General features: G+C 43.3%; 1 protein-coding gene across 1 annotated transcript in view; it reads right to left on the bottom strand.

Moving 5' to 3' along the window:
- The window catches only part of LOC126335513 (protein yellow-like), a 116,644-nt gene that overhangs the window by 23,446 nt on the left and 74,537 nt on the right, over positions 1 to 18,661 (bottom strand). Inside the window, exon 2 of the mRNA XM_049998868.1 lies at positions 11,353 to 11,636. Coding sequence (XP_049854825.1) covers positions 11,353 to 11,628 — 276 coding nt within the window. The 5' untranslated portion in view covers positions 11,629 to 11,636. The remainder of the gene's footprint in view (positions 1 to 11,352; positions 11,637 to 18,661) is intronic.

Genomic DNA, 18,661 nt, shown 5'->3' with positions numbered 1-18,661 from the left:
AAACATAAAAAAGACATCCATTGTTATGGTAGCATGTCCAAGGTGATGCACTAATTTATTGCATCGAAAACTCCATATTGCGAGAACTGTGGTAAGCAACATTCTTTGAGGGAGGCTTTCAAATGTAATAGTAAATGTTGTATGGCAGCTGACTGGGATATCCTACGGGGTGGGTTCTGCCACCTTGTCCGAAAAGTGTTCACCCTTCGCGCAGGTTATCCTTTTTCCTTGTGGACATGTGGAAGTTCGGTGGTATGTGAGTGTTGTGGAGTGTGTGAAGTGTGTATTGTATAGTGTTGTGTTTGTGCTGGATGGATGGTGATGAGAGAAGGGACAGGGTGAACCCGGTTCTGGCATATTGCCTACTCCTTTCGAATAATATCGAAGGCGCCACTGGGCTTAATGTCCCCATCTGACGGACGGCTCAAAATCAACAGCGCTACATGCCCTCACTCCAGGACTCAATGCGGAGAGGTCTGGAATTTAACCCAGGACATTGGCGCAGAGATTGGTGATGGTGATCAGCAGCTTTACGCCAGCACGTCTCCTCCTCTTACTAGGTAAATACTAGCTGCGAAAATGTCATCCACCTTGAGGATGCGAACCTGCTTACCAATGAGTACAATGCCACAGCTGAGACGTACGTTAGCGGTCACCACTACGGAAGTGTTTAGTTTATTGATGTTTTAACTTTAGTTTCGACTGCAATATCAAAGCACTTTTCCGCTGTCAGAGAATATTTTTTATTTACTTAAACTGATACACTGAAGATCTTATTTTGAAAGCCACTGAAATCAAGAAGATTGATTTTTTTTGTGTTTTTATGCTACTTTATTTACTGTACTGTACATTCATGCACTTAAACAGAAGAGTGTTATTCGCCAATCTGTCTCATCTCTTCAGTTATAGAGGATCTGAAAACTTTTTTTTTATATTCAAGGCGTCTTATGGTGCTGTTGTATTTCTTTTTACTGTACCTTATATTCGCGTGGCCACTACATGAAACCAAAGAATGGATCTGACTCACCGTAGCTGCTCCCACGTAAGTACATAGCATACTGGTTTCGTACTATTTATTTCTCTGTAAACGAAAAATTATTAGTTTTGAATGTGAGTTGTTGGTTAGGAGAGATTTCTGACATCTACAGAATGAGGAAGAAAATATCAAGGTTCGTAAGTGTGCCAGTGATGGTTCTCAAAGGGAACAGCTTGTTGTGTGGATACTATAACGGACGTTATCAGCTTTCTTTCCTTACTTCTACGACTAAAATCATTTTCATATGATGTTTCTGTCAATATTGAGTAAAATGTTTATTGAATGAATTTTATGTAAAATTAAACGTAAATAATTCCTTGTCTCCAAAACATCTTCAAGCAACATAACGTGCTTTTCTTCTTAACATTTACGAAGGTTACGTTATAATTATGTAGAGCAAAAACTGGCCATGTGCTTTCTAAACATCACAACACTGTAAGTTCCAACTGTATATTATTTCTGGGCTTCAGCACTTCACTAGATTTAAGACTCATTTTAGATAAACTCCTCAATTCTGTTTTCTCATTATGCCGTCTTGGTGTCTGTAGCGTGTCAGTTTCTGAGTCGTTCTGTGAAATTTAGGTAAAATTGTGCGAATTTATAGTGAATATTCTCTCCCACCCTTTATGATCGCTAGAACAAAAGTCAATGTTTTGGATAAGAGTCCGAGTGCAGTTATACAATTTTAATTTGCCAGAAAGTTTCAGGTGGTGAGTATATTGAATGTGAGAGTTACTGTAGGCTCCCACGAGCAACTTTATTGAAAGTACCAAAAACATGCACAGAAAACGTAGGGAATTAGGTAATGTCTCCTTGTCTCACTTTTTAATGTAAATATAGTTTAGTGAATAATTTATGAAAATCCTGGAGACCACGAAAGTATGACTCATGGCCATGACTTAAATGATCCACTGCATTATATCACGATGTTGCTAATTTAGTATGATAATGAGATGAATTTTCGTCAAAATCGAGACAAAAAAAGGTAACGCCAGAATATTCTACATGATCATGAAAGAGATACAAAGCATTCCCTTTGTATCTTTCTTATTACGATTTCTCTTGTGAATGACATATATCGTACAGCATTACTTCACAAAACCTAATGTAGTGTCATTCGCGGCCTCGTATATTAATTTGCAAACTGTTTTGCCGCTACTTAAACTGAGGTTTCGAAAGTGGAAACTAGTAATCTGTGACTTGTTATGTCGACCTTGTTCAGGAATGAAATTGCAGCGCACGAGAGCAAAATTGTATACAATCTGAACAACGTAATTACATTCCGAGAGCCAAGAACTCGATCTTTTATGGCTTTGATATCCTATTCCGTGGAAATAATACACTGCCTACATATTCATGGAGAGTCAAACGCTGGAATAAATTACTAAATCGATTTACGGTATTCTGCAGGTAGCTTAAAAGCAGAATGATTTGATTCTTATCGGACGCATGGAAAAGTAAAACTTTTTAATTTAGTTTTTAAAGCTTATATCTGTGAGCGTAATGGTGATACTTCGTGGTTTTTAACTGACTGAAGTCAAAATTTATCCTCGCGTCACTAAAACTGAGTAAAACACATTGAATAATGACAAAGTCCTGCTTTTTGAGACACATAAAGTATTATTTTTGTTCTCTGCTTAGATACGTGTATGACACACTTGCCTTCATGTCCAGACCCGGAAAACTGGCGTAATAGAAGAGACACCGCAGCCATATTCGGGTATTAACGATTTCAAACCCTTTATTCAGCTGTCCCCAACTAAGCTTTTCGAGTTGTGCCTAAATCGTTTAAGGTTAATATCGAGAAAGTTCGTTAGAAGAGATGTCCTTCCGCAAATGGCTCTGAGCACTATGGGACTTAACATCTATGGTCATCAGTCCCCTAGAACTTAGAACCAATTAAACCTAACTAACCTAAGGACGTCACACAACACCCAGTCATCACGAGGCAGAGAAAATCCCTGACTCCGTCGCCCAGGAACCCGGGCGTCGGAAGCGAGAACGCTACCGCACGACCACGAGCTGCGCACCTGTCCTTCCTCATCCCATCTCAAACAAATTTCTGCGTCCTCCTCCCTGAGATGTTAGAGAGAAGATTTTAGCCTGTGGCAGAGAGATTCTGCCGCGCAGAGTGACCGCACGGTTTGCGGCGCCATGTCACGGATTCTGCGGCCTCTCCCGCCGGAGGTTCGAGTCCTCGCTCGGGCTGGGTGTGTGTGTGTGTGTTGTTCTTAGCATAAATTATTTTAAGTAGTGTTTCAGTTTAGGGACCGATGACCCAATTTGGTCCCTTGGGAATTAAAAACATATTAAAATTTGAGAGTGACTGTCTCAGCTTATATTTCCCCCGATAATCTGTTAATGATAACCAGTCTCTGTTTTACTATTTAAAAAAACCATTTAAACACTGCTTTAAAACCTGCTAATTGGTAATGTAGTTATTTCTAATACCTTTTTATATACTCTATTCTTCGTTATGTATATGACATTCTCACATTTAGGTCAAGACTCAGTGCGTTTATCTGTGCTCCTTTCTCCACTAACCCTAGCTCTAATCATTGTAGTACAGTGTACCTTAAGTAAGGAATTACACACCATTCCGTTTTCATTCATACTGAATCATATATCAATATTTAAGAACGACAATAGTAAGAATATCAAATCTGACCTCAGAGGTAGTTTGTGAATGTAAGTGAAGATTATAACTTAAGTGTATTTTCCGATATAAACAAACACATAGAAGGAAGGACTAAGTGCAACTAATCGTAAATTAAACTTGAATATACAAGTCGGGAAACGAGCTAGCTAACACAATTTTTATATTGCACGGGACAGCTACATCGTTCGAAGTGCACTCTACAGAAATGTGGCATAGGTGAAAGTATAAATACATTACGTCAATTGAAGATGGATGAAAAACTTAACACATATTAGCATAAATAAAGTTTTACATAAAGTAGCTTGTTGCTGTGTTTCTTCAAGTATCGGATGTATTTAGTTGTAGACTTTTGTTTTGTTTGGAATTTCCTGAGAAAGAAAGGAATCAGATGGTGTGTAAGGCGTTGTCGGTGTCGATGTCGTAACAAAAATCACTCGGATTCGGAATGGAGAAGTGAGTTAGTTGTCTGTACGCCTTTCAAAGGGAAGATCTGAGAACTTGCATTAGGTGACTAAAGGAAATATTGGAAAACATAAATCTGAATTACTCGTGGTGAATTCAACTACACTCAGGTGTATCGCTCGGTTTGAAATGTATTGTATTTAGAATGTGTTTGAAATATGAAGAAATGTGAGTACAAGTGACCGTAAGTTTGTGCAATTCTGTGGGTGTGTTTCTTAGTAGTAAGATATTAAGTACACTACTGGCCATTAAAATTGCTACACCACAAAGATGACGTGCTACAGACGCGAGATATAACCGAGAGGAAGAAGATGCTGTGATATGCAGCCGGCCGGAGTGGCCGTGCGGTTCTAGACGCTACAGTCTGGAGCCGAGAGACCGCTACGGTCGCAGGTTCGAATCCTGCTTCGGGCATGGATGTGTGTGATGTCCTTCGGTTAGTTAGGTTTAATTAGTTCTAAGTTCTGGGCCACTGAGGACCTGAGAAGTTAAGTCGCATAGTGCTCAGAGCCATTTGAACCAAATATTTACTTTTTGTACTGAAATAATGAGTGGCCAGATGTCTCGTCCAACGTTGTACTTCCGACCAGCCGCTAGCGCTCATGCCTCATTAGTGCAGAAGGAATGAGTGTAAACAGTTAAAATAGGTACCTATACGAGCGTCACTAGAGCGTGCTGGGCAGGAATTTGACGAGAAGACCACCGACCTTTACAGGCATGTCTTGGTCTTCACTTATTTTCTGTTTTGTAGAGAATACAACGAACAAACGGAACTAGTCGCAATGGGCACCCCTCTCTGGCATATTGTCGCGAATTTGTCTATGGAGTACTTCGAGGAGGAGGCCAGGTGTCGTCCAAACGGAAACCCTCGTGTTTTTTCCGTTATGTGGTCGACACGCTCGTCATGTGGCCCCATGGAACGAACAAACTCCTTGACTTCCTTGGACATTTGAACTCTATACTTCCCAACATCAGATTCATTACAGAGATCGACGTCATGGTCGAGAGAGGAACTGATGGCATCCTTGAGCACGGTGGACCGGGATAAAACGCACACTGACCTGTAATTGCCCGTATAGAACTTCCACCACCCTCCGCAGAGGAATGGGGTACTAAAAACACTTGTATACAGGGTGAGTCACCTAATGTCAACGCTGGACATATTTCGTAAACCACGTCAAATCCACAGACTGTAGCGCCTAGAACCGCTCAGCCACCCCGGCCGGCAGTAAATAATTCAGAATATTTTAGGAGACGGTAGTACAGTCTTAAAACATTTCCTACTTGTATCCACTTTCCATTGGTTACATAGATACATGTTGTTGTGGACATGTTTTCATTTCACCTGTTGGTACTTCAGATGCTATGGCTTTATTTAACGAGTGTCATTTTTTATTTGAAGGTCAAGCTGTGAAGCTGTGCTTGAATGTACATACTGGAAGTCTTCAACTGTGATTGTTAACTGTCGACAAATTCTAAAGTAGCGATTAAGGATGCCCCACGTATTTATAGCTGTGGAGTATGCCGATATAGTGTTTCTATCAGAGTCTTGTGATGGGGACGCTGATGCTGCTTGCAGAGAATGCCATAAATGATTTTCTAACGGCACAGTGAGAGTTTCAAGACTATTTACTCGTGTTTTCACTGAACTGCGTGTGACTGGCGCAATGCGCAGTGGCCATATCTGTTCTGTAGACGCAAATGAAGAGGGAAGTGGAAGTCATCATTCAGTTGCTAGAAAGTAGTCCTCTGGCAAACTTGCGCAGGATTTATACATGCTTCGGTGTTGCATATTTAAGAACGTTGCGGACACTACGTATGCACGACCGCTATCGTTATGTTTACTGTAAATCTCCGAGAAGGAGGCAAAGGTAGACATTAAATGAAGCAGCCGCTTTCTCTCGTGACGGTATTAATAACATTTGTAACTCCCATCGGCTGTAAACTCAACCTACGAAATGATCGTTTGGATTTTGAATAGTGCTGCCCTCATAAAAGAATGCCAGAACGACTTCAGAGGAGTTGCACGTGGACGTTGTCTTGAGAATTTGAAAGTACATTGTGAGCCGTAGCGTGGTCGACCTTGCTCCAGCTCTGAACGGGGTTCGATATCTCGCGTTAAATCGCAGCTCGGATATCAGAGAAACTCTAGTGCAGCTACTCTTAAAACGGCGCGGACGTTGGCGCTGGAGAGAAGGCAGGCAGTCGAAGGAAGAAGACAGGGACAGACAAAGTGTGTGTGTGTGTGTGTGTGTGTGTGTGTGTGTGTGTGTGTGTGTGTGTGTATGTGGGTGGGTGGATGGGTGGGTGTGGGTGTATTTGAGAGAAAGAGAGAGAGAGAGAGAGAGAGAGCGACCGCAGAGTGACTGCTTGCTTCCTCGCGTAGATATAAAGTTGAGCCATGGTCCAACTTGCTGTGTGCTGCAGAGCCGCTGTAGGTGGTGTCGTGTGTGGATCGGCCGTTGTATGTGCCAGTCGGCTCCTGGCAAGCTGATTAGATTTCGTAGTCTTGCAACGTCTGAAAGTGGCGACTAAAAGGCACGTTCAGTAAAGCAGTTGCTCTCTGCTTCCCATTAAAGGCGTCGTTCTGGAGATAGCTCACACGACCTATCGGTCGCTGTGTGTGCAACACGCTCAGCGTTACGTGGGTCTTACAGTATGGCTAACTTACACTGAAAAGCCAAAGAAACTGGTGCACCTGCATAATATCGTGTAGGGCCCCAGCGAGAGCACGCAGAAGTGTCACAACACGACGTGGTATGGACTCGACTAATGTCTGAAGTAGTGCCCGAGGGCACTGGCACCATGAGTCCTGCAGGAGTGTCCATAAATTCGTAAGAGTACGAGGGGGTGGAGGTCTCTTCTGAACAGCACGTTGCAAGGCATCCCAGATATACTCAATAATGTTCATGTCTGGGAAGTTTGGTGGCCAACGGAAGTGTTTAAGCTCAGAAGAGTGTTGATGGAGCCACTCTGTACCAATCCTGGACGTGTGAGGTGTCGCATTGTCCTCCTGAAATTTCCCAAGTCCGTCGGAATGGAGAATGGACATGGATGGGTGTAGGCGGTCATACAGAATGCTTGCGTACGTGTCACGTGTCAAGAGTTGTACCCAGACCTACCAGGGGCCCCGTATCTCTTCAGCTGCACACTCCACACCCCTTTTACAGAGCCTCCACCAGCTTGGTTGGTTGGTTGGGTGTGGGATTGAAGGGACCAGACTGCTAAGGTCATCGGTCCCTTGTTCCACGATAAAATCGCACGAAATAAAAACTGTCAGTCGTTAAAAACGGAGAACTGAGACAAGGGACGACACAATACAAGAAAGACAGACAAAGACCAGACAAACGGAACTAAAATCACACCGAGTGTGAAGGTGGTTGGCCGACCATGAAAATAAGGAAAAGCCAACCACCAAACGACATTAAAACCCACAGTTTAAAACCACAGGCCAAAGGCCCAAGTCAATACAGGAAATAAAAGGACAGACACTCAAATCATACGATAAAAACCCCCTTCCCGAATAAAACTCAACACGAGGTCCGCCATAGCAACGTCATCACATAAAAGGGCAGGGAGGGTATCAGGCAGCGCAAACGTCTGCCTGAGTCCTGTTAAAAGCGGGCAGTCCACCAAAATGTGGACCACCGTCAGAGCTGCCCCGCAGCGACATAGCGGTGGGTCCTCCCGGCGCAACAAATGGCCGTGCGTCAGCCACGTGTGGCCAACGCGCAGCCGGCAGAGGACGACAGAGTCCTTCCGAGAGGCCCGCATGGGGGAGCGCCACACACCGGTCGCCTCCTTCACCGCCCGAAGTTTGTTGGGCGTGGGCAGGGTGCGCCACTCGTCACCCCAGGCACCAAGCACTTTCTGGCGCAAAAGCGACAGGAGATCACACTCCATAAGGCCGAGTCCACCAGCTTGAACAGCCCCCTGTTGACATGCAGCGACCAAGGATTAGTGAGGTTTCCTTCATACCTGTACACGTCCATCCGCATGATACAACTTAAAATGAGACTCGTTCGACCACGCAACGAGTTTCCAGTCATCAACATTCCAGTGTCAGTGTTGACGGACCCAGGCGTGGCGTAAAGTTTTGTGTAGTGCAGCATCTTTTTCCGGTCGCAGTGATGTTGGAGATCTGATGTTTTACCAGATTCTTGATATCGACGGTACTCTCGTAAAATGATCGCATTGGAAAAACGCCCACTTCATCGCCATCTCGGAGATGCTGTGTCCTATTGTTCGTGCGCCGGCATCACGTCCAAACTCACTTACATCTTGATAACCTGTATTATAGCAGCAGTAACCGAGCTAACAACTGCGCTGTACATTTGTTGTCTTATATAGGTGTTGCAGACCACAGCGCCGTATTCTGCCTGTGTACATAATTCTGTATTTAAATACGGATGCGTATACCGGTTTCTTTGGTACATGAAAATTGTGTTCCAGCATTAGCGATGAAGTATACAGCGTAAGTTTTACATGTGGTAAGTACTTACGCTGCTCTAAACACGTACTGAAGGCAACCAGTGCTAAGTTCGGCATACTGGTCAGCAGACGTCGATTTAGTTCCAGTGCCCGCATAGTAATAATCCATAAATTTAAAGAGTGTAGCGCATTCAGGAAGTGACGAGCTGTTTATTGATATTTAAATTTGTCATTTAAGTCTTCCTAGCTTCTTTTCTTGTTAAGTAATATTTGGGTAATTTAAATTCCTTGCATCTGGTAATTATGTGCTGTGTTTGTTTCGGCCTACCCTTCAGTTTACAGGAGGAGGCCAATTGTCCGCCTTCCAGGCGGGATACAAATGTAACAAAACTGATTTGACACCTTGTGGAAATGACGTTTGACTTCACAAGGCTAGAGTGAATGTACGCTGGAGGTCCTAACCGATAATTGCGTAATCTCTTTAAAGGCTGATCATCGAATTGCTGAATTCGGAGTGAAACACGATAAGACGAACGTCAAAATGGTCAAAGATCGCGCTGCGTTAAAAAAAAAAAAAAAACAAAAGCTGCCTTATAATTGACTCAGCGTCTAAAAACGTAACTCGTTATCAAACGTCGTCCTAAATTCCAGTTTCCATTAAAAGAAGAGTGTATTTAGCATACACAACGCCCCCGTCAGGTGATCTACATGAACTATGATTTTTTCCACCTGATGGAGACCTCATACCTGTTGACTGCGCTCTTCTTTTATGGGGATTGCATTTTGGGAGCACGTTTAATAACGATTCAACTTTTTACACCCTGAGAGTAATATAAAACAGCCTCGGGTTTTTTTAACGCAGAATCAGTTTTGACGCTTTTGACGTCCACCTTAAGGGGTACGATCCCGAATTTAGCCGTTATATGATCGACCTATTAAGAGGTAAAACAATATTCGGTTTGCAACTTCAACGTTGGGACACCGTACATTTTGTCTAGCGTTACGATGCGAAAAGTTATTTTTACATGAATGTGGATTATAATGGCATGTAAATGGTTATGTCGTCCAATAAAAGATTGCCTTTACAGCTAATGGGCAAGGGGTACTTGGTATAGGACAGTGGCTGTCAGCAGGTGACTGCACGCAGTCAAAAAAAAAAAAAAAAAAAAAAAAAGAGCAATGGTCTGAGTATTTTCCTAGTTAGCGAGAGACATTGGTTCGCATTACGATCCATTTTCAACTTTCCATTGACCTATATCTCTAGCGTCGATCAGTTGTAGAATTTTGTAACACGTATTATGTTCGAGTGTAATGTCTTTTCTGGAGACTAGAAATCTACTCTGTAGGAATCAGCATGGGTTTCGAAAAAGACGGTCGTGTGAAACCCAGCTCGCGCTATTCGTCCACGAGACTCAGAGAGCCTTAGACACGGGTTCACAGGTAGATGCCGTGTTTCTTGACTTCCGCAAGGCGTTTGACACAGTTCCCCACAGTCGTTTAATGAACAAAGTAAGAGCATACCGACTATCAGATCAATTGTGTGATTGGATTGAGGAGTTCCTAGATAACAGAACGCAGCATGTCATTCTCAATGGAGAGAAGTCTTCCGAAGTAAGAGTGATTTCAGGTGTGCCGCAGGGGAGTGTCATAGGACTGTTGCTATTCACAGTATACATAAATGACCTGGTGGATGACATCGGAAGTTCACTGAGGCTTTTTGCAGATGATGCTGTGGTGTATCGAGAGGTTGCAACAATGGAAAATTGTACTGAAATGCAGGAGGATCTGCAGCGAATTGACGCATGGTGCACGGAATGGCAATTGAATCTCAATGTAGACTAGTGTAATGTTCTGCGAATACATAGAAAGATAGGTCCCTTATCATTTAGCTACAAAATAGCAGGTCAGCAACTGGAAGCAGTCAATTCCATAAATTATCTGGGAGTACTCATTAGGAGTGATTTAAAATGGAATGATCATATAAAGTTGATCGTCGGTAAAGCAGATGCCAGACTGAGATTCATTGGAAGAATCCTAAGGAAATGCAATCCGACAACAAAGGAAGTAGGTTAAAGTACGCTTGTTCACCCAATGCTTGAATACTGCTCAGCAGTGTGGGATCCGCACCAGGTAGGGTTGATAGAAGAGATAGAGAAGATCCAACGGAGAGCAGCGCGCTTCGTTACAGGATCATTTAGTAATTGCGAAAGCGTTACGGAGATGATAGATAAACTCCAGTGGAAGACTCTGCAGGAGAGACGCTCAGTAGCTCGGTACGGGCTTTTGTTAAAGTTCCTAGAACATACCTTCACCGAAGAGTCAAGCAGTATATTGCTCCCTCCTACGTATATCTCGCGAAGAGACCATGAGGATAAAATCAGAGAGATTAGAGCCCACACAGAAGCATATCGACAATCCTTCTTTCCACGTACAATACGAGACTGGAATAGAAGCGAGAACCGATAGAGGTACTCAGGGTACCCTCCGCCACTAACCGTTATGTGGCTTGCGGAGTATGGATGTAGATATAGATGTAGATGTAGACTTCAGTCAACGCCCGTTGGCAGCCAGTGTCTGTAATTTCTTTGTGTCTTGAAATTTTAAAAAGTATTTTTAAGGTGATTTTGGAGAATTTTTGCAAATGTATCAGTAGTAAAAATGTATGATGCGAGTTTTGGTTGCCCACCCCCAAAGCAGCAGCGTTGTGGCAGCGCGCGGCTGCGGCTCAGGCCGGCGGCGCAGGGCGTGCTCATGGCGTACTCACGTCGAGGGGTGGCGCGGCGGGCCCGTGGGCGGGGTGCGTCACCTTGGGCAGGACCGCCAGCGTTGCGGCGACGCCGTTGCGCAGGCGCGGGATGGCGACGAAGACGCGGTTCCAGCCCACCTCGAGCCCGGTGAAGACGTTGTTCTCCGGCACGTAGGCGTCGCGCGGGAAGCCGTGCGGCAGCCGGAACGGCAGGAAGTTCCACTCGTACAGCTGCTCCAGGTCGGCGGCGTGCGTGGCCGCCAGCACGCCGAGCAACAGGCACGCCCACCTCATCGTGTCTCCTGCGCAGCCACCACCGGCAAACACTGACGCGCCACTTCCAAACAGGGCGACTAATCTACAAACAAACACCGCACACTCAGACTTAATGCTCATACACTGACACGACAAACGTCATGCGGTATCGTGTCGGAACTCCTGCCTAGCGTAGTGCCGCAAACCGACGTGGAATAAACTCAAAAAGTCCTCGGAAGTCTATATAAGAATATACAGCCTACAGTTGCAGGTTAACTTTGTCGTTTACCTACGTTTCAACGTTAGTAATAACGTCTTCTTCAGAACCTGCAACAAGTTAATATTATAATGCGCTAGTAAATTATACTAGTTATGGTCATCCTATAGGAAGCAACGTATAGTACTTACATAAATTATTATTTAAATGTTTGCCTAAAACAGGCCATGTCCTAAGACAACTTCATAAAACCTGATGCATAACCATAAGGTTTTGTCACTTCTATTAAACCAACTGTAGAAATTCACTTTAAGCCCGTTGTATGGGCCTCGTCGTGTGACTAGAGACTTCGGACCGCGAGGGCTTCGCGGTCTGCCTCACAGAGGGCGGCGCGCATGCGCGAGACGTAGAGAGTCAAACTCTTATAACGCACGCGTCAGATAACCTTTTTGCTATGAATTAATTTTTTATATTTTACAATTGTAAGTTAGTTACAGTATCCAGCATGACTACGTTTTACATTCCACTACAGAGCTTACTAAACTGAGCAACAAATCTCGTATGAACATCTGTAGGAAAGGATCTATTATTACAGAAACTGTGAGGTCACATGCATTATGAACTATTGTAAACCTCATATAGGTTAGAAGCCTTAGAAATATGCCCTCTTTTTTAGATACAGTTGATCGTTCAGTAAATTGCCTCTATCTGTAATTAGGTGTGCATAAATTTGTAGTTCCTCAAGCGTGTCGAGTCTATATCCCTTAACTTCATGTTGTAGTAGCTCTGTGTCACGTAAAGGTTTAGGTGTATGAGCCATTTGCACCAAATGTTCCGCAAATTATCCTTGGAAGTTTCCTGTTGAAATATTGAGCCGTGCTGACGCTTTAGCTGTCCACACTTGCGGAAGTTTTATCGGTGCAGGGTGTTGTGCACGAACTGATCTCTCGGTTATCTCTTCTGAGTTTAAACAGTTTCGCTGGCTGCCAAAGTCCCCAGACATGAGCGATACTTAGTAGGGGAAGGCGGGGCAAGATGGGGAAGTCAACTTTAAACCCTTACAGAAGGGACAAAAACAAACAAATTCAAATAGGTTTGATTGTCATTTGTTTATTTAACCATACAATTACAATAGCATGCAAAGAAACCTGCAAACTTCTTGCATTTAGTTAGAAGTCTCTCGATTTGAAACATAAACTACCAATTCCTCAACTTGTCCCATATGCGGGGTAAGATGGGGAACTAGCATGAATTCATCTCTAAAGCTTAAGGAAGGACTGAAATAACGAAATATTGTGACGATAACGTTTCGAAACATGGTTCTGCGAATTGTAGAATCAAGTATTACGTTTTATTTAGGCCTCTTACATCCACATAGTACACAAGTGTGGACAGCCTCTGTCCCTGCACAACTATCGTGGGCACCCCGACGCTGAAACACATATTTCTGTGGCACTTTGAACTGTCCAGCTGCCCTGAAAGAACCCATATGACCTTCCATAACAGCATCTACAGCGCCTTCCATTGACTCCAATGACCAATCTTGCCTAGACGTTTGTCGCCGATACTTGCGAACCATCTGAAATAAAACACGTGGGACGTACTATTGAGTCAGATCATTCCTGGTAATCTATATTATACAGTAAATACAATATTACCACTAGTCAGTCGTTAAAGCATGGCAAGGATACTCTCGTGGCACGTTTTGTGTGTTTTTATTCACCATATAGCCTAAGGCATACTTTGTAATTAATTAGGAAAATGTTTGAATAACGAATACCATTCTATTTACAATTGTATTCAACGTATAATGTACGTGTTCAAAACCCGCAGCGAGGTAAAAGCAGGAGATGATAAGAACGTAGTGGTTGGACAAATAGTATGGACAAGACGGGGAAGCTCCCCATCTTGCCTCACCCCGTCTTACCCCCTACCATTCTGTCAGGTTATATTACGCCTACATGAACACTATGCATTGAACATTGACTACTGACACAGCAGTTTACTGTTAATAAGACGTACTCTTCAGTGCTATATATACTGTCTGGACAAATGTTCACGAAACACTTGTTTTACGACCTCGAAAGGTGTAAAACATTGCAGATCAGTATAATAATTGTACGTACCTTGAAAAGCTCACAGAAACCGCCCCGAAACTAAGATTCAGCAATGTCACCACACTGGGACCTGTGTATTGATGATGTTGACGTAGCTATCCACAGATGGCAATACTCTAACTGTAGCTTATAGCCCTCCCCCGTCTTACCCCACCTCCCCACCTTGCCCCGCCTTCCCCTATATCTGGGATGCATCGCAACGTGAAGTTCAGACGAGAATTCCACCCCCAGTACTCCTACGGATGTATGGAGCGCCCTGCAGGATTCAAGGTATCGGTTCCCTCCAGCACAACTTCAGACATCAGTCGAGTCCATGCCACCGTGGTGTTGCGGTACTTCTGCGTGCCCGCGGGGGCTTTACACGATATTAGGCAGGTGCATCAGTTTCTTTGGCTCTTCAGTGTAGTTGGCAGGACGTCAATGTATCTGGCCAGGTACGGAGACTCAAATCGAACAGATGAGTCTTCAGTGTACAACTTGGGCGAGGCATCAAACTGCTCCACTTCAACGTTATTTGCCCATGGCAGAGATTGCTTTTACAGTTTTCTGGTCTTTTCTGGAACCCTAGATAGCTCCTAGTCGTGAATGCTTTCAAGAGATTTCCGTTTGTAGTGAACTGAATATCAGCAAGTCAGTTTCCGCCCTTCCTACTACATTCTGCATTGAAAGGTTTCCTAAAGTGACCGTTTCCGGCAACGAGCCACACTTAACCTCTCAGCAGTTTCGACAGTTTCGCAGTGACAGCGGTGTTCCGGCCGGCCAGGGTGGCCGAGCGGTTCTAGGCGCTACAGTCTGGAACCGCGCGACCGCTTCGGTCGCAGGTTCGAATCTTGCCTCGGGCATGGGTTTGTGTGGTGTCCTTACGTTATTTAGGTTTAAGTAGTTCTACGTTCTAGGGCACTGATCACCTCAGAAGTTAAGTCCCATAGTGCTCAGAGCCATTTGATTCATTTTTTTCCGTTATTCAATGTCTGTGCTCATTAGTCATGTCAGACCTATTGGCGGAAATCATAATAACCCCTACTCATCCCTCCAGACTCTTACGAATATTATCAGGCGTTAACAGTGCTTAGGCGTGCTATTTATCTTTCATAAACGTTCGATGCGATACATTTCGGGCGATCCGGGTGGCTAAGCCATTCGCACGAAGTGTCCAGTAAGTTCCTCAAACCAGTCACGAGCACTTGCGGCCCGGTGTCATGGCGCATTGTCATCCATAAAAGTTCCATCGTTGTCCGCGTACATGTAGTCTATGAATGGCTGAAAATGATCTCCAAATAACCGAACATAACCATTTACACCAGAGGACCCAATTCATTCAACGTAACAGACAGGTTAAACTATGCCATTGTCAGGCCTCTTTACAAAAAAGGGGAAAACCCGAGGTCAATAATTATCGGCTATTGTCCTTGCTTACAGAATTTTCAAAAATCTTCGGGAAAGAGTGGTTAGCCATCTCAACAGTAATGGGATACTTAGTAAATCACAGTTCGGATTTCAAAAATGCTGTTCTAGTGAGACAGCAATGTACAATTTCACTGTCCACAAAATAGAGTCTTTAAATAGTAAAATGTCACCAATAGGAATTTTCTTGTACAAAGCATTTGATTGTGTGAACCATGACATTACATTACAGAAACTACAATTCTATGGTATAAATGGAATAGCATATCAGCGGTTTAAGTCATACCGACAGAACAGGAAGCAAAAAGTTTCCTTATATGGGTCAAGTGATTTAAATACGTTTGCCCCTTCATCTAACTGGGGTGAAATTACATGAACTGTTCCACAGGGTTCAATCATGGGTCCCTTTCTGTTCTTGATATATGTGAACGACCTCCCTTCCTACCTGAAAGAGGAAGCTGAACTGACACTGTTTGCTGATGATACACGCATCATTATTAATCAGGTAAAAGAAACTCCAATTGAAAATGATTCAAATAAAGTCTTTGGAAAAGTCATTAATTGGTTTTCTGCTAATGGGCTTGCTCTACACTTTGAAAAAACACAGTATATCCAATTTTCTGCTGCAAAAAGTACATTCCATTCAATAAATATAACACATCAACAGAAGTCATTAGACAGGGTAGAGCATACCAAGTTTTTAGGTGTACACATAGATGAGAATCTTAATTGGAAAATTCATATTTGCGATCTTCTGCAGAGACTAGTTTCAGAAAGTTTTGCAATCAGAATAATTGCCGAATTTGAGGATACAGAAATTAGAAAGCTAACATACTTTGCATACTTTCACTCTCTGATGTCATACGGAATAATATTTTGGAGTATCTCAACATTTAGACGAAAAGTATCCACTGCTCAAAAGAAAGTGGTTAAGATAATGTGTGGTTCATAGTCGCACATCTTGTAGGCATCTTTTTAAAAGATTGGGAATTCTTACAACAGCCGCACAGTACATTTACTCACTAATGAAATTTGTTCTCAACAACATGGACCAGTTTAAAAACAACAGTGACATTCATGATTATAATACAAATAAAAGAAAGACTTTCACTAATATTTACGCAAACTATCTTTAGCACAGAAAAGGGTAAAATATGCTGCTATAAAAATTGTTGACAAATTACCAAATGAAATAAAATGTCTTACAGACAGCAATAATAGCTTCAAAAATTATTTGAAATCATATCTCCTTGACAATTCCTTCTATGCCATAGATGAATTCTTGAATAGGAACAAATGTATATATGTATATATAACGGCTACTGTACCATGCGACTGATCAATGGAACATGAAATAATAATAAAAAAAGATATACACCCCCATATATTTTTCCAAATACAAAACTTAATGTCGTCCCACAGTCAAACACGTTCTCTGCCTCAAGCAAACAACTTACTTTGTTGTTTCCTAGCAGTCATTGACCTCACGCGGTTAGTAACTACAGCGATTCTAATGGCAGCCTCTGTCACCAGATACTACAGCTTCCGTGTTGGCAAGCTGAGACCAGTTCCATTCGACGTTTTCCCTTCTGGCAGGTGTCTGGACGCTCTAGCCTAGATCTCTAGTCCTACGGACTGCTGGGCGGCTTGGCGTGTTACCAGGGAACACAACACACGTTACAACAACCGGCAGCGAAAGTTGTTTCACTGGGCAGCTAAGCTGTCACCCACACTGTACGGAAAAGCCTTTTACATGCGCCCGCGTACCGTTCACTTTTCTGTGCGACCCACTCACCAGCGAACATATTTCACTAAGCAGTTTCACGTTAACACAGATCACGTCACATTTTAGGATTGCCAGACTTATTCTTTCAAATGCGGCGCTAAAGAAGAATGCTGAACGTTAGATTGGTAGAACACTGAAAGACCTAAGTCGAAACAAGGCTCCGGGAGTAGACGACATTCCGACAGAGCTGCTGATTGCCTCAGGAGAGCCATTGATGTCAAAACTTTTCCACTTGGTGCGCAACATGTATGAGAGAGGGGAAACACCCTCAAATAATTCCAAAGAAATTAGTTACTGACAGATGTCAATATTACCGAACTATCAGTCTGATAAGTCATGGTTCGACTATGATAAAACGAACTCTGTAAGGAAGAATGGAAAAACTGGTAGAAACCGCTATAGGGAAAATCAGTTTGGGCTACGTAGAAATGTAGTAACACATGAAACAACACTGACCCTACGACTTAGAAGATACGTCTCTCTTTGAAATTCTGAAGATAGGACGGGTAAAATGTGCAGGGAGCAAAAGGCTATTCACAACTTGTACAATAACTAGACGACAGTTACAAGAGTCGATGGTATGAAATTGAAGCAGTCGTTGGGAAGGGAGTGAGACAGGGTTGTATCCTATCGCCAGTGTTTATAGTTTAGACAAGAAGGGAAAACAAGGTTTTGAAAATGTGATGCTACAGAAGAATGCTGATGATTAGGTCAGTATATCACGCAGCTAATGAAGAAGTAGTGAATAGAATTGGGGAGTAGATAAATTTATGGTACAATATGACTAGAAGAAAGGAACGGTTGATAGGGCACTTCGAGCCAGCAAGGGATCACCAGTTTAGTATTTGAGGGGAGTGTGGAGGATAAAATTCGTAGAGGGGGATCGAGAGATGAATACACTAAGCTGATTCAGAAGGATGTAAGTTGCAGTAGCTATTCGTAGGCCAAGAAGCTTGCACAGGATGTTGTAGTGTAGAGAGCTGGAACAAACCAGTCTTCGGACTGAAGACCACAAGAACAACAGATCCTTACATCCTAGATGCTGAAGCCCCACTCCAGAAAACATGGTACTGTGGCTGCCGAGCTGACCGTCCTGCCGGAAGGGGTTTTACATTTGTAACGAAGTGGTTTGTGTCTGTTCCTTCATGTCTCTGGAACGCCTCCTAATATCTACATCTACATACATAATCCGCAATCCACCATACGAACCACAACCAGCATCTTCTCTCCCTGTTCCACTCTCAAACAGAACGAGGGAAAAATGACTGCCTATATGCCTCTGTACGAGCCATAATCTCTCTTATCTTTGTGGTCTTTCCGCGAAATGTAAGTTGGTGGCAGTAAAATTGTACTGCAGTAAGCCTCAAATGCTGGTTCTCTAAATTTCCTCAGTAGCGATTCACGAAAGAACGCCTCCTTTCCTCTAGAGACTCCCACCCGAGTTCCTGAAGCTGTTCCGTAACACTCGCGTCATAATCAAACCTACCAGTAACAAATCTAGCAGCCCGCCTCTGAATTGCTTCTAGGTCCCCCCCCCCCCCCCCCCCC

The sequence above is a fragment of the Schistocerca gregaria genome, chromosome 2 (assembly GCF_023897955.1).
Source record: "Schistocerca gregaria isolate iqSchGreg1 chromosome 2, iqSchGreg1.2, whole genome shotgun sequence".
Lineage (NCBI taxonomy): Eukaryota > Metazoa > Arthropoda > Insecta > Orthoptera > Acrididae > Schistocerca > Schistocerca gregaria.
Note: the sequence above shows the minus strand (reverse complement) of the source record. Positions and strands in the feature narration are given on the sequence as shown.